At 37.0% G+C, this 27,932-nt stretch overlaps 1 protein-coding gene across 2 annotated transcripts in view; it reads left to right on the plus strand.

Annotated features, from left to right (window-relative positions):
* Positions 1–27,932, plus strand: part of PLCB1 (phospholipase C beta 1) — a 699,301-nt gene that overhangs the window by 573,306 nt on the left and 98,063 nt on the right. For both annotated transcript variants that reach the window (XM_081257138.1, XM_081257139.1), the window contains exons 19-25: positions 3,372–3,526; positions 6,480–6,644; positions 8,567–8,666; positions 9,702–9,806; positions 10,822–10,931; positions 23,421–23,553; positions 25,450–25,503. In XM_081257138.1, coding sequence (XP_081113264.1) covers positions 3,372–3,526; positions 6,480–6,644; positions 8,567–8,666; positions 9,702–9,806; positions 10,822–10,931; positions 23,421–23,553; positions 25,450–25,503 — 822 coding nt within the window. The remainder of the gene's footprint in view (positions 1–3,371; positions 3,527–6,479; positions 6,645–8,566; positions 8,667–9,701; positions 9,807–10,821; positions 10,932–23,420; positions 23,554–25,449; positions 25,504–27,932) is intronic.

Raw genomic sequence — 27,932 nt, forward strand, 5'->3', positions numbered from 1 at the left:
TATAAATAGTGCCCTGAGAACAGCCTTGAATATAAATTGTCAAGTCTATCTCCTAATGTTCTTTTGGAACAGCTCCTTGAAATAGAATTAAAAGAAGTGAACGTTTTAAGAACCTTTCTGCACAATGCCAAATTGTCCATCAAAAATGTTGTACTAGGGCTTCCCTGGTGGCGCAGTGGTTGAGGGTCCGCCTGCCGGTGCAGGGGACGCGGGTTCGTGCCCTGGTCCGGGAGGATCCCACATGCCGCGGAGCGGTTGGGCCCGTGAGCCATGGCCACTGGGCCTGCGTGTCCAGAGCCTGTGCTCTGCAATGGGAGAGGCCACAGCAGTGAGAAGCCCGCGTACCACAAAAAAAAAAAAAAAAAAAAATGTTGCACTAGATTTCTCCTCCATCAGCAATGTATAAGTTGTTCTCTGTCACTTGAGATCTTGGTTAAGTATTATCATTAAATAATAACAACAACAATAATAATAATAATAATAATAATAATAATAAATTCAGAAAAATACCTCCTTGTCCTTTTTTATTTCATTCCTTTGATTATTGTTGAGGTTGAACATTTTAAGTATGTGTTTTGATTTTTACATTTCTGCTTTTATGAATTGACTATTCAGAACTCTTGTCAATTTTTCTATTCACTTATAACAGTACTTTTTATATAAAGGTCATGTTGTCTTATTTTGTAAAACAGATGAGATCAGGTTGATTAATGTTTTATTTTATGGAATCTTGGTTTACTCTCATGATTTCAGGCTCCACACCCAATGATCCATCCATATTTACTCCTATTTCTTTCATAGTTTCTTTTTTATCTGTAATTTAACCTGTTCATCCATACAAATTTAATTTTCATGTATAATCTCAGTAAGAGATCAAACTGAAATTACAGTTTATTAGATGTAGCCTTTTATATTTTTTTAGTTTATTTATTTATTACTTTATTTATTTTTGGCTGCGTTGGGTCTTCACTGCTGCCTGTGGGCTTTCTCTAATTGTGGAGAGTGGGGGCTACTCTTTGTTGTGGTGCATGGGCTTCTCATTACAGTGGCTTCTCTTGTTGCAGAGCACGGGCTCTAGGGGCATGGGCTTCAGTAGTTGGGGCTCGCGGGCTTTAAAGCACAGTCTCAGTAGTTGTGGCGCACGGGCTTAGTTGCTCTGCGGCATGTGGGATCTTTCTGGACCAGGCCTCCAACCCGTGTCCCCTGCATTGGCAGGTGGATTCTTAACCACTGCGCCACTAGGGAAGCCCCTAGATGTAGCCTTTTTAGTTGTTAATTTGGGTACATTTTTTCAATGTATAGTCTTCTCCATTAATAAATTTTTCACCCTCCTGGAGCCACTAACTTACTGTTATTATTATAATGTTTAATAATATGGTTTAATACATGGAAGTGGAAATTCTTCATGGCTATTAACATTCAATTCTTCTTTCCTTGCCAGTGGGATTCTTTTTCCAAGTAAATTTAGTTTAATTGTTATTATCTCCTGCACTGAAAAGAAAATGAGATTTTGATTAAAATCACATTAAATTTATATTAGTTTAATTATTATGTTCCCCTCTCCCCCACTGGAAAAAAATGAGATTTTGATTAAAATCCCATTAAATTTATAAATTCATCTGAAGAAAACTGACAACTTCTAATTTTTAGGGGTTTTTTTAATCACAGAAAATTATTATATCAAGTTTCTCAACAAAATCACTCATCTTCATTAGAGGTATAGTTTCTCTAGATGAAATCCTTTTTTTAACATTATGTTTTTCACAGATTGTTTCTGGATATTGATATTTGTATATTTATTTTATAAATAAATGTATTTTATAAATGTTCATCTTCCTAAACTCATAATAGCCTATTTTGCCAGTATATTTTATTGTTTTTTCATATACACAGTTATAATAATTTAATCACATCTACTTTTTCTCCCTTCTTAGTGCCTTGGACTGACCATTCTAAAATAATATTAAATAATAGTATTAAGAGTGGGCACTTCCTCTTCATCTTAACACTAACGGGAATTTCACATTGTGATACCAATGAGTAGATGCTGGCTGTGAATTTGAGACAGATAGTCTTTTACACACTAAATGAATCTACACTTGCTTTAAGTGACAACAGTGTTTTAGGAATTTATGTTGAATATTATTAAATGTCTCTGACATCTATTGCGATGATCGTATGTTCATTTCTTCTTTTGTGAGAAATGTGATAAATTATATTAATAAATCTCCTAATATGTAAGTATCCTTTTGTTCCCAGGATAAATTCTATTTGCTTGTATATTATTTTTTAGAACATATGTTTTTCTAATTAATTTTTTAGACTTTTGAAGTTATTTTTTTTTAAGTATGATAAGTCCATCATTTTCTTTTTTTGGTACTCTGTCCAATTTTGGTATCATAGTCATATACCTTAAAAAATGAGAGATAAAATTTCACTTATTTTCCCTGCTCTAAAAATGGTTTGTTACATGGAACATTGGAATGATTCTACCATCACTTCTTTACTGTCCACCTAAATAGACTCAGATAATATGGAGGAAATTGGCAGTTTCCCAGATTCCTTATGACTTTAAGTATCTTTTTGTTTGTTAAGCTCTAGCAATTGCAACAAATGTAGACATTTATTTCATACATTGACTGAGTCTTAGCAAAACTTTGACCAGGAATCTTTGTCCATTAGAAACTAGTCAGTGTGTGATTACATACTGGTAGTAAATAATCAAAGAAATGAAAATTTTTAAAAGAAAATATTTTTTCTTTCTTATAACTGAAAAAAGAAGAATTTCACCACTTCACCACTGTTGGTGAAGTATGAAGAAGTCCATCCTCAAAAACATGGATTGTAGGTTTAAAGTGATTTAAACTTTCTGAAGGGCATCTTAGCGAGAATTATCAAAAAGCTTTTCCAATATGCATATTTTCTGACCTAGAAATTTCACTCCTAAGAACATCGTTAATGATGGCTTCAAAGATTTCATCTCAACGATGTTCATCAAAACATTATATGTAATGATAAAAACTTGGAAGAGAGGGGGCTGTTATAAACCGTGTATTCAGACATATCTATTCAAAAGAAGTTTATACAGTTGTTAAAATTAAAGCAGACGAATATTTAATGAAATGGACATGCTGCATTTTCAAAATATATTTGAAGTAGAAAAACAGGATATATACCAACCTGTTGGCAGTGGTTTACCTCTGGATTTGGAGATGACAGCTCAATTTCTTTTTCTTGTCTGTATTTCCTGTTTCTATAATGATTAAATCTTTCTTTTTAAAGGAGGAACAAAAGTGGACTGTAATACAATCTTGCTTTCTTGCTCCAAGTAAAACTACAGTCACAATAAAGTTTGTGTTTTTGATATGCAGACCTGGCTATGCAAATAAACATGGGAATGTATGAATACAATGGGAAAAGTGGCTACAGACTGAAGCCAGAGTTCATGAGGAGACCTGACAAGCACTTTGATCCATTCACTGAAGGCATTGTGGATGGGATCGTGGCCAACACTTTATCTGTTAAGGTATGTGTTACCCTATCACACAATTGTACCCAGCAAAAGTCTTCAACACCACCTATTTTGTGTAAAGTAGTTCAGTCATGAAGAATTTAATTCCCAGCAAAGTCTTCACTTCTTTATTACATTTTTTTTTCTTTAAGGACTAAATCTGAATTAGCAGTTTTCCAAAGCTACATGCATAAAGTAAAGGGACTAAGCCCAACTTTTAATAGGATAAAAATCAGACCCAAAATTAATAAAACTAGTTGGTGAGATTCACCATGGCTTGTCCTTTCTTTTGGTGTAAAGATCCCATGGTGAAATTTACCATGAAAATTACTGACTCATACTGAAGAAATCTTCTGGTCATTCCCCCCCCCATTAGTCCTAGGAAAATAGCCACACTGAGCAAAGTTAGAGAAAAAAGTATTCTCTCAATAAATTGTTAAATATTGAATAAAAGCTCTCAAGTTACCATAGCATGGCTTTTGAAAATCTATCAGAGTATTCAGGGATTTATAACACGTAGTAATGATATTAAATACAAGAATCATGTCATTAAGCATACATCTGACCCTCAAAACATTAATTCCAAATGATTTCTGCAGTCTTTGAAATTGATGTTACGGGAGATACAGTTTTTTTTTTTTTAGTTGTGAGAAAACATTTTTAATACTATGAATGGGAAATCATTTTTATAAAGAGCTTTTAACATGAATCCTATAAGCCCATGGTTGTTGTATTTAAGTTTCATTCACATTTTAAAGTTTCATTTCTTTTCTGTTTAACTGGATAAGTGCAGCACTAAGAAACATTTTTTAATTGGGCATAAATGCAATTTTCCAATTGACCCTAAACTAAAGGCATATAAAGAACTATGCAAAAAAAAAATGCTCTGTCACAATTTCACTAATTTATATCTACCCTAATCTTGCTGAGCCCATTTTACTTTAAAATTTATGTCATTTACACCAACGATTAAAAATAAAATTGCAATGTAGTGTCTCACAGTGATATCATTTGAAATTATTTCACACTGTATATCTGCAGAGTGAACTTGGCAGAATCAGAGCTTCAAGATTATATTTAGTTTAGGAAATTGTTTTCAGCAGAGGATGTTTAATTCCTGTCAAGTTTAAGATAAACTCTTAAGTATCACACACTGATAAAATGTTATTTTTAGAATCCTTGTCAATTGTAGTTATAGTTGGGTCAACTTAAAAATATTTTGACAAAATAATAATCTTTTGTCCTCATTTGTCAGCTCATCTGGTTTTATATTTTTGCTTGCATATTTATTTTTTCTTGAAAATTCCACCATGACAATGTAAGCAATTATAAACAATGACATAGAGACAGGATTATAAACAATGACATAGAGAAGTTGAGGGGAAACAGTTGAGTTCCAAGCAGGTGTACACTGCTGCTTGAGTCCAGAATGGAGACAGTGTTCTGGAGATGTTAGTGTCCTCTGAATGGACAGGCCATGATGCATCAGAGACCTGAAGCTGAGTCCTGCCTTCAACATTACATCTGGAGCCAGGATGTCGCTCACTTCCGCCTAGTACTACCTTTGTTTTGAACCCCTGACATAGACTTTATCGTGTCAAGATGGACTTGTGAGCTCCAGTGATGTTCCATCATCCTATTTTACTGATGAGAACATTGAAGCTCAGTGTCATTAATTTAGTTAAGAACTCTGCTTTAATTAAAATCTTAAGTACACAACATCTTTGATGCATCTGAATTCCCAATGTGACTCGCTTAACTTGGAAGTTTCAAACGTGTTGTAAAATGTCAGCTAAGTTGTTCTTAAGAAGAACCTGAAATTAAGCAAAGAGATTGTTGCCTGCAGGTCTCATGCACCCAGGCAAAGAGAACATTCAGGAGAAATGAGCTGTCCCAGGGTAAATCCAGACAGCCTCTTCCTCATGGCTTTCTCTCTATCTTGTATGGCATCTCTGACCACATCAGCATATAGCTGCCTTTGGCCTCACTCAGCCTCTGATGGCCATCCTCAGGCCACCACTTGTCTCATTTCTGGCCCAGCCACAATCTTGGTAATTTTGTCTGCTTTCACCAGCCATAGCTCAGAAAGTGAAGGTTTGTCAACAAGACAATCCAGATCAGATCTCTGGTTCTGCTCCATCAGCACTTGCTTTCTTGCTCCCCTCTCTGTTAAAGCAAAGGACACCTCAGAGTCTGAAAATTCAGTTAGAAAAAGAGGCAGACGTGGGAGACATTTTATGAACATGTAATTTTAAAATCTCATTTAACTCCACAATATTCACTAATTTTATAGCTAGGCAAAGGATACCCACAACTGTGTGGATGGCTAACCAGGTGAGGTTAGGAGTGATGATAAATTGGGCAATGGTTTAAGGTCATTATTTGTTTTCAGTATTTTTTTTATCATCATTGTGGCTTTTTATTTAAAGTGTAACAGCTTTGAGAATTAGAATAGCATGATGTTATAACCACTCTTTCAATGTGAATTTCATGAACAAGAGGAAGTTTTTTAAATGCTAGACTTTCTAGTGTGTTATGTTTTAAATTTGTACTCTTAAATGACCTTTTAATTTCATTTACAATCATGCTAAAATGAGAATTTTTTTCTCTTAAAACATTTTTAAGTATTAGAAAAACATTTATATTCAGATAAAGGCTCTACAGATCAATCTTTAACATTTAATAGATGTATCTCTCAAATGTAAAGGCATAATCTCATCAAACTTTTGATACTTATTCATTTATTTCCTCCTATAAAACTTTGTCTTATTAATTGACTTCTAACCTCAGCATTTTCAGTATTCCTCTACAAATTCCTTAACTGAAAAATAAATCATATTTGTACTCTGGTTTCTATTTTATTTGGATTATGGTTCAACATTCAGCATCAACATTTGTACCTCCCTAAAGTATTCTCTTATATCATCGTTATTCATTTATCAAGAGTTCCTTTTTTATTATTTTCTAGATTATTTCAGGTCAGTTTCTCTCTGATAAGAAAGTCGGGACTTATGTGGAAGTGGATATGTTTGGTTTGCCTGTGGACACACGGAGGAAGGCATTTAAGACAAAGACATCACAAGGAAATGCTGTAAATCCTGTCTGGGAAGAAGAACCCATTGTGTTCAAAAAGGTCGGTCTAGTGTCCTTAACATGACATGTTACTGCATCTTCTAGGTGTTTTACACTGGGGAAAAAAATAAAATGAGGAATCATTTGTTGCTTCATTTGAGAATTTACACATTAATAATGCAATCGCATTTTCAAAGCTATCTTAAAAACTATTCAAGATTTCCATGAGTCACTTTTTTTGGATTTTTCATAATTGCATTGTAAATCAATTAATTCTAGAATACCTCATTTGGAAGGCCAGAATAAGATATAAATTTAACTCATAGCCTCTCATAATACAAGTGATAAATGATATGTTTTCACTATAATTCAAATGAAGTAGAGTGGGAAGTAGGGAATAGTATGGTAGCCGAGAGAAAGGAAGTCCACATTTCCTTTAAAAAGTATATTAATTAAACTCCCTAGAATCTCCAGCCACTGGCGCTGGTCTTTGTAGCTTGTCTGGAGTCTGTCTGATAGAGTTATAATCTTTTATATTCAACTGGGCTTTCCCTCTGCCTTCACCAGAAAGCAAATCTTTTTCACACACAAAGGAAGATGCTAAGTCCAGTAGAAAGTAGAGTGGATACTTACCATACCCTTTGCTTTTATCTGGCCAAAATATCTACAAAGGCAGTCTTTTGTGGAGAGAATATCTATGGTAGAGGTCTCTGTACTTCAGAGTATTTTTTAATATGCTAATTGGATTTAATAATACTGTCTGCTTCATAGAGTTATTATAAGTATTCCCTAATACACTGAAAACATTTAGAAAATATCGAACACACTGGAAAATCAATAAATGTTAGTTTGTTTATGTTACCAAAGAAATAAATATTTAAGGATACAATTTGCCTCATGTTCTTGACATGGGATATGTGTACTCCATATGTTTTACATTGGGGGGAAAAAGTGAGCAATACTTTTGGCTAACTTGGAAATTTACAAATATATAAATCAATCCCATTCTGAAAGTTATCCTTGAAAGCTACTTTTTAATTTTTGCTTTTGCTCCAAAGTATAAAAGTAATTTGCTTTTAAAATATAATAGTGAGAGAGAATAAATGCTGGTGGGCAAAATGGTATCTGCTCCAGAGGCTCCATCTGGATGATTTGGGTCTACAAATGCCCCTCCTAACCTTACTTTTAGAGAGCCCCTGTATCTCTCCATTCCCAAAGATGGAGAAGGCTACAGAGTAGTAGGCACCAGCTGCATACCTCCCACCATGTGATAAACCCAGGGTTGCTTTGGCCCGAGGCTAATGAGGCATGGGGTGTTTGCAAAGCCCTCTCCAGAGAGGTTGCAAAACACAGAGGAAAGTTAATAGTATCATCAAGTAATCGCACCATACACTAGACTTTAAAATGCACTCCTTCTTCCCTTTGATCTTGTTCTAATGGATAATGCCCATGACATTTGCTGTGACCTAAATCCCTCACAAGATTGTTGGAGAGGAAAACTGAACCAGAAGAGAACAGTGGCCTGGAATATCAAGTATAAGGGGCCAATTATCCCTGCTCCTTGAGACCCCATCTATCCGGCTTGCATATTCATGGGACTCACATACAGATGAGATTAAAATAAAAAATATATATATATAATAGTGAATGCTCAAACAGTGATAAAACCACCAACTCTTGGTATCTAAATATAGAACTTTTGTCATTTCTACCTTGAGAATGTTCATGTCAAAAGAAAATGGTCTATTTGTTGAACAGATTCCTCATTTGGACAAGGTGAGGAAACATAGATGAAGCCATATCTCTGGTAATCCTTCTCTTTTGGAAAATCCAAATTATAGACCAACAACTTAACTTTTTATCAATTTGCTCAGTAGAAACTTCTTGGATTTGGAAAAGTGGGGCCAGTTAAAATAATACCTTTCTAATTCTTTCTTGCAGTTGCTCCTACTTGTAACCACATGTATTGTTAATGTCCTATAGGTAGTTCTTCCTTCTCTGGCCTGTTTGAGGATAGCAGTTTATGAAGAAGGAGGTAAATTTATTGGTCACCGAATCTTGCCAGTACAAGCAATTCGACCAGGTATGGATAGCGTGGTTAGAAACTTTTTATCAAAGTTGTCGAGAAAACCATAACTTCCTTACATGATTGTTAAAGAATGATCTAAGGGGCTTCCCTGGTGGCGCAGTGGTTGAGAGTCTGCCTGCTGATGCAGGGGACACGGGTTCGTGCCCCGGTCTGGGAAGATCCCACATGCCGTGGAGTGGTTGGGCCCGTGAGCCATGGCCACTGAGCCTGCGTGTCCCAAGCCTGTGCTCCACAACGGGAGAGGCCACAACAGTGAGAGGCCCGCGTACCACAAAAAAAAAAAAAAAGAAAGAATGATCTAGGAAGCTATTTGTTGCTTTGTTATGTGAAAAGGACTATAAATTTATGTATTTAAATCTGGCAGTTTTATGTTTTTGTGACATGCTATGATCAGTAGGCAAGTCAACTCTTGCCAGTTAATTATGTGTTACAAACTATCTGAAAATTCAAAGGCTTATAACAAGTGTTTTATCTTCATGCTCACAGGCCTGTGGGGTGGCAGGGTTTGGCAAATCTCAGCCATGTAGCTGTGCTTTAGGCTGTGGGCTGGGCTGGGCTTAGGTCTTCCCACAACTGCTCATTCAGGGGCCCCAGCTGAAGGAGCAGTGGCGCCCACAGACATCTCATGGCAGCCCAGTGGAATGCATAAGGGCACACCTGTTTCTGCAAGTGCATTTTAAGCCTCTGCTTGTACTACATCACTAACATCCCATTGTCCAAAGCAGGCTAAGCCCCAAGTCAAGAAATCATATACAAGGGATAAATTTGGACCAATAATTCAATGTATGACATATGGTTTCAAATTCTCTCTTGTGGGGATAAACATAGTGAAAGGAAAAAAAAATCAGCATCAACATTGTTTCCCTGTCTGATGAGAAAAATAGTACCTTACCACTCAAAACCATATGATTAAAATGAGAAAGAAGTGAGTTGTTTGTCACCCAAAGTCACCTAAAATAAACACACATGTCAAATAGATGTTCCTGTGTTACAAGAAAATATGATGCACAGTATGATGTCACCCTCCAGGCTATCACTACATCTGTCTGAGGAATGAGAGGAACCAGCCTCTGATGCTGCCAGCTCTCTTTGTCTACATAGAGGTGAAGGACTATGTTCCAGATACATATGCAGGTAAACAACCTAACTCAAAAGGATATTTCCATCTGGGGTCATCCATATTTTTGTGACTTAGTGGAAAGCAAAATGGACCAAACAAAGGCAGGAGATGCTGGCCTCAGAATTACCTCTATGTTTGTATGCATGTTTAGAGGTAAATTGATCAAGCCTTTGTGAATAAATTTTAGTTTAATTTAAGTACCCATAAAGTTTTGACCATTTGTATCCATTGGGTAATAATATTCTCATGGGCCCAATACTTTCTAACCAGTGCTACCTGATACTATACAGTCTATCTAGGCCTGTGCAATGAATTTGCCTTCAGCCAGTTTTAGAACCCTGATCCTTTCCATAGGTGAAATCCTAAATTAGAGGAATTAACTTAGGATGATGTCAACCAGGAATCATAAATTTAAATGCTTATACTGTCAAGTGGCCTGAGTGCAAGATACTGGGGAGTGGTGGAGACTCTGGTAATCTTGGAGCACATGCCCCATCCAAAGATGGCAGCCATAACTCACTCCAGCTAGACAGTATCATGTGCAAATCAGACCCATATTGCCAAGTCATTGAGTTTTTCAACAGTTTGGAAAGCAGTCTTCTTATGTGAAATGTCTCCATTATGAAACACCATTTGGCCCAAATAAGACAGGTGTGTGGGCCTTGCTGGAATGCATGAAACACTCAAAAATAAACTATAAAATTTGGAGTATTGAGGCATCCTGAGTTGGAGCTTGTCCAGTTTGGCTCTCAGAGATGACCTCCTTTGAGTTCTCTCTTCCTGAGTGTTCAGCAAAGGGTCCTCACTCTTGTCTATTTCCAAAATGTTGGATGGATAAGTAGATAGTCATATGGGTATGTGGAAGGATGGAAGATGGGTGGTGAATCAGTAAATGGATAGGTAAGTAAATAGATGATGAACAAATGCATGGATAGATGGGTGATTGAATGGATGGATGGATTGATGGATGGATGGTGGATAATCAATATCTCCAGGACCTTGGATCTAAAATGTCTCTTCCCTATTTAGATGTGATTGAAGCTTTGTCAAATCCAATCCGATATGTGAATCTGATGGAGCAGAGAGCTAAACAACTGGCAGCTTTGACGCTGGAAGATGAAGAAGAAGTAAAGAAAGAGGTGAGAGGGTGTTCTAGTTTTGGGCACAGCGTGAAGCATGATTACCACATCTCGTTGCTGGCTTTGCCTACATAACGTCACCCCTCAGGAGAAGAAAAGAGCACATTGGAAAACCACTTTGATGGAGTTCAGCCTCATCTCCCAAAACATCTATATGATACCCTGAATTTTTCGTATTTCATTCTCTTTTGGCATTCTGTGGCCACCACCAGCATCTTATTTTGTGACCACATTAAACAGTACACATCTTGCTGTTTCAGGGGAAAGTTTCTAGATAATTTCTTGTTGATTAAAGGTGAATAAGGCACTTAAAAAAGAGGATGATGATCAAGTTATTTGGTGTTTTCTTTTGTCTTTAATTTAAAGTACAGGGTTTTCAAAGTGCTTTTGTGATTTCTTACAATACATAAGGTACTTAACACAGTGCCTGGTGTGTAGTGTGAGCCATGAAGTCATTACTATTATTACTGTATATTTATGTATTATAATACATATTCCCAAAATAATTGGTGTATTATTCTAAATTAGATGTCATTTTGCAAAGAATAATTAAGGAAGGTTCTAGAAATATTAGAAGTAAGTTTAAAAATATGAAGTCTCTGTGTAGACTGAAATAGAATTTAATGATTATTGGAGATGACAGCAATATTATAAATAGTGATAGAAACTAGCTATTTTCATATTTCATTTGAATGTTCAGAGGATAAATTCAGGGAACCATGAGAAAAATGGAGAGTTATCAGTATAGAAAAAAAAACTTGAAAATTGTTTGGCTAAGTATAACTAATAGCAAGTCAGTTAAAATTGACATTATTTATTAAATCATCTTTTTCTTATTCCAAAAGAATAAAGAAACCTAGACTTATCATAGAAAAAAATTTAAAATAAAAATGAGAAAAGAAAATCCCAAATAATTCACCTATAATCCAAACACCCAAGCCACCTAGAGATAACACTGTAACTATGGGGTATATATGTAGCTCATCTTTTTATGCACAATTAGTACTTTTTCATAAAATGGGATAATATTCACAATCTGTGTTTTAACCTTTTATTTTCACTTAATGCAAACATTTTGCATGTCTTAAAATATTCTTCTAATAACTTCATAATCTTCTATCATACATATGTACATAATTTATTTTTCCAATCTCCTATTGTTGGATATTTTGAATGCTTCACTATTTTAAACAGATCTTCAGTGAACATCACATAAATATGTTTCTGAGCACATTTATGATTATTTCCTTGTTTTTTGTATAGAATTTTAGAAATTTTTGATCTAAGATGTTGAGTTAATTGAACATGAGAGAAAATGAAATGTAAAAAAGAAAAATATTTAACATCAGAGTAAAATTTTCTGGGCTCTTATTTATGCTGCAGGCATCATATCCTATAGAACCAATAAATACATATCATCCTCTGTGATGAAATTTAGACTGGAAAGTTTTATAAATAATGCTTTCTGCTGTATGCAGTATCATAGGGAAATTTTACACTGCTGGATAATTATGCCTAATGGTAGACATGAATTTACTTCCAAATTAGGAGTGTGGGATTAACAGATACACACTATTATATACAAAATAGATAATCAACAAGGACCTACTGTATAGCCCAGAGAATTCAATATCTTGTAACAACCTATAATGGAAAAGAATCTGAAAAAGAATATATATATATATATATATATATATATATATATATACACACATATACATATATATGTATAACTGAATCACTTTGCTGTACACCTAGAACTAACACAACATTGTAAATCAACTATAATTCAATTTTTTTTTTTTAAAAGCTATTTGGGGAGAATGTAATACTAATGGTTATAAAAATACAGAAGTAGAATTTTAGGTTAACATTATTTTAGTTTCTCCTCTAAAAATGATGATCATAAGGATTTTCAGTAATGCTGATTACACTCAAAGAATATTTGAACATTTTCAATTTTAGAAATAATTTTAGAGGCACTGAATCACATAGATTCCATATGGCAATAGAGAAAATACAATTTTTTGCTTTGAAATGTCTAAACCCTTAACTGATCTCTTTTTTTTTTTTTTGCGGTACGCGGACCTCTCACTGTTGTGGCCTCTCCCGTTGTGGAGCACAGGCTCCGGACGCACAGGCTCCGGACGTGCAGGCTCAGCGGCCATGGCTCACAGGCCTAGCCGCTCCGCGTCATGTGGGATCTTCCCGGACTGGGGCACGAACCCGTGTCGCCTGCATCAGCAGGCGGACTCTCAACCACTGCGCCACCAGGGAAGCCCTGATCTCATTTTTAAAGCTTGAGAAAAAAAATAATTTGCCCTACCATGTAATGCTGGGAGAGGAAAGTCATTTCACACCTTTGAACACCAGTATGCCCTTTATCTTGTCTTGTAATAATGTCAGTTTGTTTGAATGAGGCCACTGAAAATAAGTAACTGTGGTTTTCTCAAAAGAAAATTCTATCTAGGACATGGTAGGCACTGGAGACACTATTTTAGCAGCAAAGACTTTTTTAGTATAATCCTTTTAACTTGGTAGTTATAAAGGTCATTTCTATTTGAAAATGAAAGACTTTGTTGGACTACAAAATATTCCCAGAATTGAAACAGTCTAATAAGTTATCTTCATAGAGTACTTTGCAAACCAAATAAGTAGGGAAGTTGAAAATTCCCCCATGCTTTGAACAGCAGACATTTTTTCAGATCATGTGAAATGATAGATGATAGATGATAGATAGATAGATAGATAGATAGATGATAGATAGATAGAATTACAAATATGTATATAATTACAGTATATAATTGGAAGTTAAGGGATAACAGAGATTTGAGTTGCTGGATTTATTTTGTCTCTTTTAAAGTCACAATTCAGGATGGTGTGTTAGTAAAGTCATAGAAGGTTGCCTAATCTGAATCATAACAAAGGCTTTATAATATTTACAGTTATTTCTCTAAATAAAATATTGTTTAAAAACAAAGAAACATAAAGGCCTCTCAGTAATCTTGCAGATAGTGTTAACACTTTTGGTGTATGTCCTTCCAGCATGTTTTCTATGTATATATTTTTTTTCTTTACAAAAGTTCTTAATTTAAAAAAAATGTTCCACAGCCCTAATAGTTTAATGTGGTTAATAGAGATGACTAATGAGACATCAGTAATATTTTTATTTTCTATTTTTAAAATACACCTCTAAAGAGAATAAAGTAAATATCCAATGTACTGACTGCAAAATATTATGTGATATTCCAAATGCAATATTTGAACATAACTTGTTTTTAGCACATCAAGGAGTGCAGAAACATTTTACTGAGTGCTTACAACGTACCTGGCACCATTCTGAGCCTTTTAATGTTTATTAACACGTTAAGTCCTAAAACATCCATATTTCTTAACAAGTATTTTTATTGCCATTTAACAGATGAAGAAACTGAGGCACTGAGAGATTCTGTTCCTTGTCCAGTGCCACACAACTACTAAGGAGCAGAGCTGGGGTTGAAATCCAAGCAATCTAGCTCCAGAACTCATGTTTCACACCAACACTTCTAGAAGTTTAATGTGCAGACCAAGGCATCATAATAACAGCTGATCCCATCTGATAACATGGGTCTGGACTAGGGCCTGAGGCTCAGCATCTCTGACCAGGCCCAGGTGATGGGGTAACACTTCCATTGTCCACACCTTGAGTAGCAAGGGTCTACACTACACCACATCGCACTACCTCAATAACAAAACTGTAATTTTCTACTAACCTTTAATAAGGACTAGCCCTTTTTCATCTTTCTGTCCTCTGTAGCAGGTCACCTGGATGACTGACCACAGAATATAAGACCTTTACTTTAAATAATAATCCTTTGAATTGAATTTTCTGTTGAATCAAATGTCAAGATTTCTCCCTTTAAATCACTGGGTATTTTTAGAACTTGTTCTTCAGTAAGTTAGGTTTATATATGTGGGATCTATTCAGCTAGTTTGTACACTGCCTACTGGCCCTTTATCACCTGTGTGTTCATGATACAAGTGAAGGTATGTGAGTGGTCTTCACATCCTTTTGATATTGAAAAGAGAAAGCTGTTCGGTAGTATTCAAATTTCATTTATTCCAAGAGGCTTATTTTTTTAAGTTGTCAGATTCATATGCTCTTATAAGTGAGCTGAAATTTATCTAAAATAATTAATTTCCTAATTCTGTGTATGGCATTGTGGGCATCTTCAATGGGATTGATTATTTAAAAAGAAAAAGATCCTATGGTATGGTATGAATTTTACCAGTAGGATAATCCAACAGCAAAAAAAATCCAAGGTGGTGCTCTCATAAAGTTAGTGTTTAAACTTAATAAGGCCTTGGGTGTCATTTAAATTTTCCCAGATGGGAGCTTGACGCTTTACCCACTGTCCAAGAACTTGGCACTAAAATCAAAGATGAGGTTTAGTGGTCATTTTGGGTTCTCTTCCTCCTCAAATAATGATTTAACAAAATACCAACTTACATAAAAGAGAAACAGATAATAGAGGTAGTTGGGGAGGTGGGAGGGGTTATGCTTTGGCTTATAAAAAGCTCTAAGTCCTGGGGGTGTAATGTACAGCATGGTGACTATAGTTAATAATACCGTGTGTATACTTGAAAGTTTCCAATAGAGTAGGTCTTAAAAGTTCTCAACACAAGAAAAAGTTTGTAACTATGTGTTGTGATGGATGTTAACTAGACTTATTTGTGGTGATCATTTCATAATATATACAAATATGGAGTCATTATATTGTACATCTGAAACTAATATAATGTTATATGTCAATTATATCTCAAAAAAAGTCTGTACTTAGAAAAATACATACACTAAATAAATGTTTCTTGATAATGATGGTGATAGTCCCATAGTTTGATAAAAAAAATATTAAGAAATTTTCTCTTTTAATATTTTTAAATTATAGAGCAAGGCCCATTTCATTCTAACTTTTCACTTGCATGTGTATAAAAATATGCCACATACATCACAGAAGTAATGTCATGTCATTTTTAAGAAAATTTGTATGGAGTCACATGAATTTATTTTCTGCAAAGACTCAGAAGTGTAGTATTCCAGGTTTAAGTAAAATACATATGTGCTGTGATCTAAAATAAAAATTTGAAAGGAAAGGAAAAACATACCAACTTACAGAAACAATAGTTTCTCACCATACATGAACTTTAAAGCATCCAATAAAGTAGGAAGAGAAAGTTTGCCTTTTAGGTAATGGCCTTTAGATAATGACCCTGTCCCTTTCATTTCTACAGAGTTTTGGAGTTTACAAGGCACTTTGATTGGATACCCTGGGTAAAACTGAGCCTTAACTAGGACAAACATATGGTCCCCATTTTTAGAAGAGGGAACAGTTGCTTATAATGATAGAGTGACTTGCTTAGTATCAATGGCCAATAAATGGAGGAACCAGGGTCTTTTTAAATGAGATCTCAAGAGAAGACCATATATCCACTTGAGTTAAAACTACTCAATGAACAGTTCAATTCCACTGCTGTTACAAACCTCCTCCATAACAATTTTTAAAATTTCAATGGATTCTAATGAGGGGCTTTGGTTTCTTCTGCCTAAAACAGCGATGAATCCAGAATCCATGCCATGACCAATACCATAGAGATTATAAAAGCATGACTAAATGACAAAGTTTTTCACTCTGTTTTACAGCAAGGTTTCTCAAATTTTAACGTACATACGGATCACTCAGGGATCTTGTTTCAATACAGATTCAGATTTAATCGGTCTGGAGCAGGGCACAAAATTCTGTGTTTCTGACAAGATTCCAGGTGATGCTCACGCTGCTGGGCTGGACCATATTTTGAATAGCAAAGCTCTCAGATTTTAGTATGTATCGGGATCACCTGGATGACTCCTAAAAGCACAGATTGCTGGGCCCAACCCCAGGATTTCTGTTTCAGTAAGTCTGAGGTGGACCAAGAATTGGCATTTCTAACAAGTTTGTAGTGATGCTAATGCTGCTGGTCCAGGGACCACACATTGAGAACCAATGCTCTGGAGCCCTGCATCTGTCTCTCACAAGCACCTGGCTCTCCCCACATGGAATTGAATAACCATTAATTCCGTCCACTCTAAAATGTCAGTTCAATCTCAGGAACCTGGGAAGAGCTACAGGAGAAACTCTCCTTGGGGAATTGTCCAGAATCTGTTTTGTGAGTGATTGATGATAGTCTTTGACAAATGATTTGCTCAGTTAATATAAAAGATACATTTCCAAAAGATGAATGTGAAGGGTGTTTGGCCCATGTTTTCTTTAAAGGAGGAATCCTTGATTTCTGCCTAACTCAAAGAATTCATTTCTGCTGATTTCTTTGGAGACTGTATCAAAATATTTCCAACAAATTAAAGCTGGTAGGAATGGTAACATATGCAACACAAAATAGTCAGCAGAGCTGTGCCCTGTTACCCTTTAATCTCTTTCTAAATAAGCTGTTGCAATTATGAACTAAATGCAGATTCTCTAGCCACAGACACAGAAAGAGCAGCATCTTCATATTTTTCACCCATTGATTCATTCATTGAAAAATATTTTTTAACATAACATTTAGATGGTTCTTTAGTTTCAGGATTTTGTCACTGATACTACATCTATTGATTATACATGAGGAGGAAACAAACTGTGGATGTCTTCATGCACTCATTTAATAGAAGTTTTTTTTAACATGCTGCATCAGTCACCATGCTGGGCAATATAGAGATATAATGATGAGAAAAATCAGATGCTCTCATAGTCCTTAAAGTCTGGAGAAAGACTGTAATAAAAATTTACACATATTCTTGTAACTTGCAGCTGTCACTAAAGCTTCAACAAAGAGATACCATGTGAATGCTGATGATTTCTTTGTATGATGACACATATGATGACAAAAACTGAAGTCAACAGATGAATTTATTCAGCTCCTTAAAGCTGTCTTTTGTTTTAACTCACTTTGGTAAACTCTTAAAAATATCAGAGTTTTGTCATGATTTATTAGAAAAATTTTCAAACATACACAGATGTTGAAAAAGAACACCCATATATCAATCATCTGGATTCCACAATTCCAATTTTGATGCATTTTCTTTATCACATATATATCCATCTATAAACCCCTCTATCCTTTCATTATTGCAACTGATTTTTGATGCATTTCAAAGTAGGCTGCAAATATTAGCGTACTTCATCCATCAATGCTTCAGAACACATACATCAGGATATAGTTTTTAGAAATGTTCTGAAATTTTTAGAAATGTGGGTAGATGTATTATCTAATTTCATTCAGGTAATATAAATTTAAGGTACCAATTGTACATGTGTTTAAGCAAGCTCTTTCTTAAGGGAAAGGCTAATTTTGATGAAGCCACATCCACTGCCCACATTTGTCCTGAGTGGACTGGATTTCCACATGATGAAATTATGAGTCTTGCCCCCAATATTCTGGAGACACTGATGACCTTGCCCTTGCCCTCACCCATCTAGTATCCGAGTCAAGATGCTGTCATCCTAACCACTACCTGGAAGGGACTGTACTTTTTAGATGACTCAGGCAGGACACCGACACCTCCAGTAGCTCAGTCAACACATTCTGGTGTTTGCAAGACCCTTAACTTACCATCTTAACCACCCCATAAATTCCCCAAATTTGAGTTCTCTCTTGCTTCATCATCAGATCCAAATTTGCAGTGCCTGGGATTGAAATCTTTTCAACTAGCATACCAAATGGCATCTCCCCCTTCTCTAAAACTTGTAAAAATGGCCTTTCCAGTTATACTTTTACTGATCCACTTGTGTTATATTTTAAGGTGTTTTTGTTTATTTTTGATATAGGAAGGATAGAATTATTATTTTTTATAAAATCTTGGCTTTAAAATTCCACTGTTTCATGTTTTGAAGGAAAAATAGTGTAATACTTTCATTTGGCCACTGGAGGGCAGTGACCTACTGCTGCTGTAGTTGATTTTTCTCTACCCAGCTAAGCAAAACTTGGCGCAAGTGAAATATCAATTTCTGAACCTTCTTTCCTTGAAATTTGTTTAATTGGATCCCAAGAGTCTCACCATTAAATTGAGAAAACTGATATTTCTAGTTCTTTTGTTTCTACTGTAATTTCCAGTGCAATGCGAAAGAATTTCAGGCTTATTTCATTCAAGTGCATGAAAAAGAATATTTGGACAAAAACTGGGGAGAAAACAAGTCACAAGTGTTGACTTCCACTGATGCTTGTGAGTGGGGCAAGGAATTTGGTTTTTGCATTTCATCTCATATATCCACAGAGTGGGAATTATTCAACCTTTCAGTGATGACATCAAAAATTTAATTTTTAATACCTGAATGCCTTTTCAGTGCAACAGAGTAAGCTCTTTGAGAATGGTCTTTACAATTATACATCTCTGTATCTCCGCAGTAACGTAAGTTACGATTGTGGTTCCTTAAGTTGCTATTATCATAGAATACAGGGTGAACTAGTGCAGTAGAAAAATTCAGACTTTAGACAATTACATATATTCAAACACCAGTCACACCCTTAACAGTGTGGCTTCTAGCAAGTCTTTAGTAAAGACTTTAATAACGCCTCTGACCTCTTTGCTGTATAATGGAGTTGAGTGGCTGCCTTCGCTGTCTGGCTGTGACGAAGCTGGCGTGTGTAACGGTGCCTGGCACGCGGTGATCTACAGCTGCTTCTATGGTCAATCTCCAATAGGGAACAGCCAATTCAAATCTGTATATACAGCCCTTCGTTAGCAACATATTTTAAGCATCAGTCCGATATATTTGCCACTATAGATTCTCACTAAATTAATAAAATCTGTTTCGAGAAAATCCTAAGAGGTCCCTGACAAGGGTCAGTCTACACAAGGAGCCCCAAATTCCTTAGCCCAGCATTCAGGGTCCTCCTTACCCGCTCTGTTCTCTCCACTTTTGCTGGGTCCCTGGGACGAGGAGGTGGGAGGCGGGGCGGGGCTGCAGACCAGTTGACCCCGCCCACTGCGTTTCCAGCGGTGGCTCTGGGTACATTGCTGACTGACACAACCCCGAAAATCCAGGCAAACTCTCTCCTCTGAGCAGAGGGTACAGATGGGCAGCTTCTGGGCCACATGCTCTCTGAAGATGTGCTTTGTTTGGCCTCTCAGTGGTTTTAAATTGGGAGATATTGCACCAAAAAGTCAGTTTCCCAGCTTTCCTCGCAGCCTAGGCAATAATTGGCTGGAATTCAGTCGCCCCTCCCAGGAGCTCCCCCTCCAGGTCTGGGCACAGCCTCACTTTGCCCTGTTGCGTGAAATCTAGTCCGTTTCGCTCATTTCCATCGTTTCTATTGACTGCCTGTTACTGTACAGTGCCAAGGGTGCCCCTGCACCCCCCAGGGTTATGTGGTGCCATGCACCCTGCCTGGAGGCATCCCCAGGACCCCTGGACCAAGCATTTCTCCAAAGCTTACCTCAAATCCAGCACCAAACCCTGGTGATCTCTTGATCCTCAGTTGTAACTACAAAGTGTTTGCCAGTGTGTTTCCTCAACATTTATCTATTATTTTAAAAATGCCTTTGAATTCATACATTATATCAGTTTCTGGAATGTAATGGCTTTGTCTTACATACCCTTGATAAGCAGAGCTTCTATTTCCTGCATCTTGATTCAAGTTAATGATTGAACTTGATCTCCCAAGGGCACACAGCCCCATGGAATGCCTGCAAACCTGATACAGAAAAAATAAGCTTGCTGGGTTCATTTTGAATACACCTCCAGCCTGAGACCCCCAGGGCACTACACCTAGTTTTCAAAAAGAAGCCACACAGTATTGACTTCAGGGAAGCTGCCTTTCCATCACCTCCATTCTTCCCTCCATCAAAATTTTCTTCTTCCCTGTCCTCTACCAGAGGGCTAATTTCAGCCAGCTGTCACGCTGGGAAGAATCTGATTCATCCCCACCTGTTTCCAGAAACCTGCCTCGATATAAAAAAATGGGCAAGATCAGCTGCCCATGGAACAGGAGCACCTTCTGTCCCTGTTTTCCAAGCAGCTGAGTTTGGTGACCATGGACACCCCCTATGGCTGGGAGGCTGGGAAGTTTTACCCTCACTGTATTCAAGCCAGAGGACCAAAGCCAATGGGTAACTTTGCTGATGACTCAGTGCTCTGTCCAGCACTCCCTTTACTTCAGTCTCTCCTGTGCAATGTAAATGCATTTCCTTTATGAATTATGTGGTCAAACATCTATGATAGTTCAGTCTTCTCAAGTATCTCCTGCAAACCCAAATGCCTACAGGACTGAGGCAGGTAAAGTCTGAATGAGTCACAGGGGAGTGTCCTTAAAGAGACAGAAACCCCTCCATCCTCATCCAGAGCGGGAAAGCAGACCCAGTGTTGCCCAATCTGATTTTTCAACTGAAGCAAGAGATCCATTTTATTAATGTAAAATCTCCTTATTTTTAAAATCTGGCAATGTTGGGTGAACATTTCAGTGCACTCCATTTGGACCGTAGAACATTTCGATGCACTCTATTTGGACCATAGAACATTTTGATGCACTCCATTTGGACCCTAAGCCTCCAGTTTGCAATCTCTTGCTGAACACAAAATATGCAATCCCTCCCCTTGGCATAATGATTCTAGGGAGACTTTTCCTGATGGATGTAACTGAACAACACAAACATACCAGAACTTCCCCATTCAAAGTAACCATTTTTCAGAAGACAGAGTTCTGCATCCTGAGCTCTATAGGCTGCCAAGGTCACTGGCCTAGGTTCCTTAGCCCCCACTCCGCCCCCTGTCCCACCACTGACCCCAGGCTCATCCCTTACATCTCAATGCCATCAGCTCTGAGCAGAGCAGGCTGTGGTAGGTAAACAGGGATTGTTTGTTGAATTAAAATAAGTTCTGCCATCACCAAAAGCAGTGTTGTAACTTGTGTTTTAAAGATGCTTTGGGGGGCGGCTTCCCTGGTGGTGCAGTGGTTGAGAGTCCGCCTGCCGATGCAGGGACGCGGGTTCGTGCCCCGGTCCGGGAGGATCCCACATACTGTGGAGCAGCTGGTCCCGTGAGCCATGGCCGCTGAGCCTGCGCATCCGGAGCCTGTGCTCCACAACAGGAGAGGCCACAAGAACAACAACAACAACAACAACAACAAAAAGATGCTTTGGGGGGACAGATTAAAAGCCACTTATGACAATGTGTCATTATTTTCATTCTCATCTTACATTTTCTAAAAATGTTATCATAATGCAATCTGCTGTCTGTAATTACATAACAAAATGTCACAACATTGAGCTCCAAATGACTCTTGGGCATTTCCTAATATATTTTCTTAATGTACCACAAAGTAGAGCATCGGGATAGCCTCACTGTCAGTAAAATCTCCCTTGGACTCAGAAGGCAATTCTGAGACAAGAGTTGCAGAACCCTGTAAAGCATCACTAAAATGGCATATAATTACTGAGGTAATTATTTTATAAAGATCGGCATTTACTCATCAAACATTAAACGTTTGCTCTGCACAGGGCATAGAAGACTAGCTGCTGGAGGGGATGGAGTAGAGATTTCATAAGTTTTAATGTATCTGTTATTATTATTTATTGGTAGTATTATACAAGCTTAAATGTTTTATCTATTTATTTAACATGCACAAATTTACTCTGTGCCAGGAATTATTCTAAGCACTTTATGAATAGTAACTTATTTGATCCTCTAAACAACCTTACAATATAGATAATATTATGATCACCGGTACATACATATCCCCATCTATAAAGATGAGCAAAGCGAGGGCAGACAGTTAAGTGACTTGCCCAATATCACAATACTAATAAGTGTCAGGGCCAAAATTTGAATCCAGGTAAGTCTGGCTCCAAAATCGATGTTTATAACCAGTGCATCAATTAGCTACTACTGCATAACAAACAATCCCCCAACTTAGTGGCTTACAACGTCAACTACTTATTATTGTTCCTGAGTCATTTGGTCAGCTGAGCAGTTCTGTTGATCTGGACCAGGTTCAGCTAATCTTACGTGGGCTCACTTAAGTGTATGTTGTCAGCTGAGGGCTGGCTGGTCCAGGACATCCTTGTCTACATGACTCAGCTCTGCTCCATGTGGGCTCTCATCCTCCATGGCTATAGCAAGGGTCTGAGAAAGAGAAGAAACATCTGCAAATGGCTTTTCAATCCACTGCTTACATCAAGTTTGCTACTCTCTCATTTGACCAAAGCAAATCACATGCTCAGGTCCAGAGTCAGTGCTGGAGGACAAGTCCAAGAGCAGTGGGCATAGAAAAGCATAAATATTGGGGCCTTTAATACAATTAACTGGCCAAAATCATGGTTCAATACCATGCTGTTTTTACCCTGCTTTCCGCACAGTTTCAGACGTGATATTTCAGAGTCCAAATGAGTTGTGAAAATGCTATCAAATGTAGCTTTGTGGGTTTAGGAAGGTCACAAAAGAACCATAAGTGTGAAAAATTAAAGGATATTTATGATTTTAGGCTGATCCTGGGGAAACACAGTCAGAAGCTCCAAGTGAAGCCAAGACAACTCCAGCAGAAAACGGGATGAATCACACTACATCCCTGACACCCAAACCACCCTCCCAGGCTCTCCACAGCCAACCAGCTCCAGGTAAACACTCTGCTGAGAGAGCTGTGCTACATGACTAGGAGCCTCTAGTTTATATGTGCCACTGAAGGAGGTACCATGATTGACTTAGAGAAAACACCACATGGGCAAAAATGCATGGACTTAGGAGAAACGTGCTCCAGAAACGTGTGATGAGGGAATGAATGAGGGAAGGAAGGAAGGAATGAAGAAAGACCAAGAGACTCATAAGTGCTCATCTGGCTCTGCTGACAATTTACGAAGCCACAACAATATATCACCCAGATTTCCCATGTCTTTATTTAGCGATGGATTATGGTCCATCAGCTGGCAGGGTGTGTGAAGGGTTCTTCAAGCACCTTATATGCAGCTATGCTTCAGAAGCACATTCTTAGTTCTACCTCACTAAGTTACGTTTCTGCCAAGAATTCCTTCGCATCTTTCTCTACTTCCTTTCACCTCTTTTAAGCGCCTATCATGTGCTGAGCACGCTGCTAAATGCTTCACGTGGATTATCTCATTTAACTCTTAAACCAGGCTTCTGAGGGTTGATTCTACCACTGCCCCCATGGTGCAGGTGAATAAATTGCAGTTTTGAAATGACAAGATACTTCTTAAAGGCCATGTTGCTAATGAAGAGTGAAGACAAGACTGACACCAGTTCTCCACGATCCTAAAATTCTTCCTTTTAGATTCTATGCTCCTACTGAGACTACTTAAGAAAGGAGGTTGTTCAGATTCATGGTAATAAGGAGATAAATTGTGTATAAAAAGAAGTGATATTTTCAAATGAAGTTTTTATATACCAAATACAAACATTTAGTGTGTTTCTAGAATATGAATCATTAATTTAAATAGTGAATATAACCTTGTGCTTTTGAGAGTAAAAGATAATTTAGCATTTTAGCATTTGATTTTTTTTTACCTGGGTGCTTTGGAATCATTTGACTTACAGAATAATTTTTAAAATAGCACAGAATACATTGCAAAACACCCCTCTTCTCTGGCATTAACATCTGTCAGAGTCAGACCAGGAAATTAACATTGTCACAATACTCTGAACTAAAACACAGACCTTGTTTGAACTTCACCTGCTTTCCACTAATGTCTTTGATTGTCCCAGGTTTGATTGTCTCAGGATCCCACATTGTACTAATTGTCTTGTCTCCTTAGCCTCCTTGAATCTATGACAGTCCCTCAGTCTGTCCTGTCTTTCATGTCCTTGACACTTCTGAAGAGTCAGTTATTCTGTAGATTATCCTTCAATTTGGGTTGGCCTGATGTTTTCTCACGATTAAACTAAAATTACCCATTTTTGGCAAGAACATCACAGAAGCAATGATGTTCTGAGAACATTATGTCGGGGGTATCTTATGTTGCTGTGTCGCATCATCAGTGATGTTGGATCCCTTGGTTAAGGTGCCATCTACCAGGTTTCTCCACTGAAAGTTACAATTTTCCCCTTTGTAGTTAACTGATATCTCAGTGGAGACACTTTGAGACCATGCAACTATCCTGTTTCTCCTTAAACGTTTGTCCAGTGATTTTGGCACCCTCTAATGGATCTTGCCTGCAACATTATTCCTGCCTGCTGGTCAGCCTTTGATTTTTAAAAGATCACTTGTCATTTCTGTTATGGCCAGAAGGTAGCAGTAGCCTAAACTGAATTTGTTGACAGAGTTTTGATTCAAAGTGGAGGAATGGCCTTTCTATAACTGGAGCATATAGATTCATATTTAATTAGGTTTGCCCCAAAGTTACAAAATGGAGACATTTCTTAGAATATTTTTAGGATAATTTTCTCCCGCAATTTGTAATTTCTTCATAAAGAGACTTAGAGTCAAGAGCCAAACATCGTTTTACAGGAAGAAACAATTTTTAAAATTAAAAGAGGCTATTATTATTTTTCTTTTATTTCAGGCTCTGTAAAGGCACCTGCCAAAACAGAAGATCTTATTCAGAGTGTTTTAACAGGTAAATACCACCTTTTTTCCCTATGGAGTTAGGCAGCTGAATATTATGCAGGGTAAGTATTTAGAGGAGAGGAGATTTCGTCTTTGAAATATAAGATCATTAATATTTCTCTTCTAAAACCATCTACAGATACATCCTACTTCAAGCCATGTTACACAATATAATCACAGAGAAGTAACCATACTTGGCAAACAGGACCCTACTGGTATAAAAAAAATAACATAATTTCACAAGGTATATTTTAGAATCATGGAATAGTTTCATACTGGAAATGTGACCCAGTGAATAGGAATGCAATCTTCCCAAAGTGCCCACAATAAAGCATATTTTAGAAATGCAGAATATGAACTGTTTGTGACCATAGAATACACAGAGTTTAAGAATGATGATACAGTTTGGGAATATTTCATATTTGGTTAATTTGTTAAACTAGTGGGACTAAACGCTTTCTTTAATACAATTAGCAGTATGTAGCACTGTATGGTATGTTGGCCCAACACACAACAGAAATGTACACAAAAAACAGCACTATGGATTAGAACCAAAAACTGTAAACAACTTAAATATCCACATACAGTAGAGTGGATAAATTGTGGTATAGTCACAGAATAAAATAGGATACAGATGTAGAAGTAAATAAACTATAGTTACACACAACTACATGGATAAAGTTCACAGCATAATGTTGAAGAAAAGAGGACAGACACCAAAGAACACATTCTTTATGATTCCAGCTACACGAAGTTCAAAAACAGGCAAAAGGAATTTGTGTTCTTAGAAACATGGATTTGGATTATACCTAAGCGGTGGGAGGGAGGGCTGGAACCCAAAAGAGGGTCTCTGGGGTGCTGATAATATTCTGATTTTGATCTAAGTAGTGGCTACAGAAACCTCTTCACTTTGTGAAAATTGAGAGGGATGTGTACTTATGATTTCACCAAAATAATATATAAAATATGCATCAAAAACTTATTTTAGGAATGTATGAAAAGAAAACATGTGTTTAAAGATTTAATTCCATGGGAAACAATACAATGTTCACACATAAAACAAGAGACAGAAGTGTAAACAAGAGCATGATTCCAATATTATTTAAAAATACACAAATGCAGGGCTTCCCTGGTGGCGCAGTGGATGAGAGTCCGCCTGCCGATGCAGGGGGCACGGGTTCATGCCCCGGTCCGGGAAGATCCCACATGCCGCAGAGCAGCTAGGCCCGTGAGCCTTGGCCGCTGAGCCTGCATGTCCAGAGCCTGTGCTCTGCAATGGGAGAGGCCACAACAGTGAGAGGCCCGCGTACTGCAAAAAAAAAAAAAAAAAAAAGACAAAACACAAACGCATAGATGAAAGGTGAGTGTCTATATCAATATATTAGCAGTGATTATCTCTGGGTGGTTTATGAGTGGTATTTGTTTCCTTATATAAATGGACATTACCTTTATGCTTAAGGACATATTCAAACAATAGCCTTTCATCCACAAGCTTTTTAAAAAATGATACTTTCCGTGGAATTATTTTTAGTCATAGGTTGGAACATCTTGAACCCTGTTGCTAAACTTGCCACAGCTGAAGTGCTGCACACCATTTTTAAAGAAGTGAGGTTAAATCTGTCACCCAAACTGCAGCAATTCCTTAGGATTATAAATTTTAATATAATCAGTCATTATGCAACCATAATGAGTCCATCTGGGCCTGAGGGAAACCATTAAATAAATGTACCTGATTCTCTCCCTGGCCTCTTTCTCAAAAGGAATCGAATGTCAGGAGAATAGATACATTATTAAAAAGGGAAACATATTTCAATTGCTTAAAGACCTTATCATTTAAGAACATAAATGGTTATTCTGATTTCAACGTTTATCCACTAGATATATCATTTGCTATTCAGGTCTGTTGTTATTCATGGCATATATTATTTCTGAATCTCTTGACAGTTCTAAATATTTATGATAACTTATTTTTGTTCCCAGAAGCAGAAAATTCACATCAAAGGATGAAAACATGTGAACTATGACTTAATCTAGGTCTAAATAAATGATAATTCATTGAATTTAAGGCACCATCCTTTTTAAGGTACCTCACTACTCATGGATGGCCAAGAAAGAAAAGCACCAACAAACTGTGACACTCCACTGACTACACGATGCATCTTAGTTTTAGAAATGTTAACATATTTTTTAAATGCATATTCTTACAATTGATTAAACAAGTCAGTAAAACACAGACTGTTTTAACATCAAGCTCTGTCACATTAAATGTTTTCTTGGCATTAAATAAAACACTATGTAGTGATATAAACTACCACCAACCCTTATGGTGCCTTTGGGCAAATCACAGCAAGGACCTTCCCTCACTTTACTGATCTATAATGGAGCAATGTTGTGATAAATATACAAACCTACAATATGTATACTGTGAATAGTGCCGCT

Source organism: Mesoplodon bidens, assembly GCF_964165515.1.
Source record: "Mesoplodon bidens genome assembly, chromosome: 15".
In the NCBI taxonomy this organism is placed as follows: Eukaryota; Metazoa; Chordata; class Mammalia; order Artiodactyla; family Ziphiidae; genus Mesoplodon; species Mesoplodon bidens.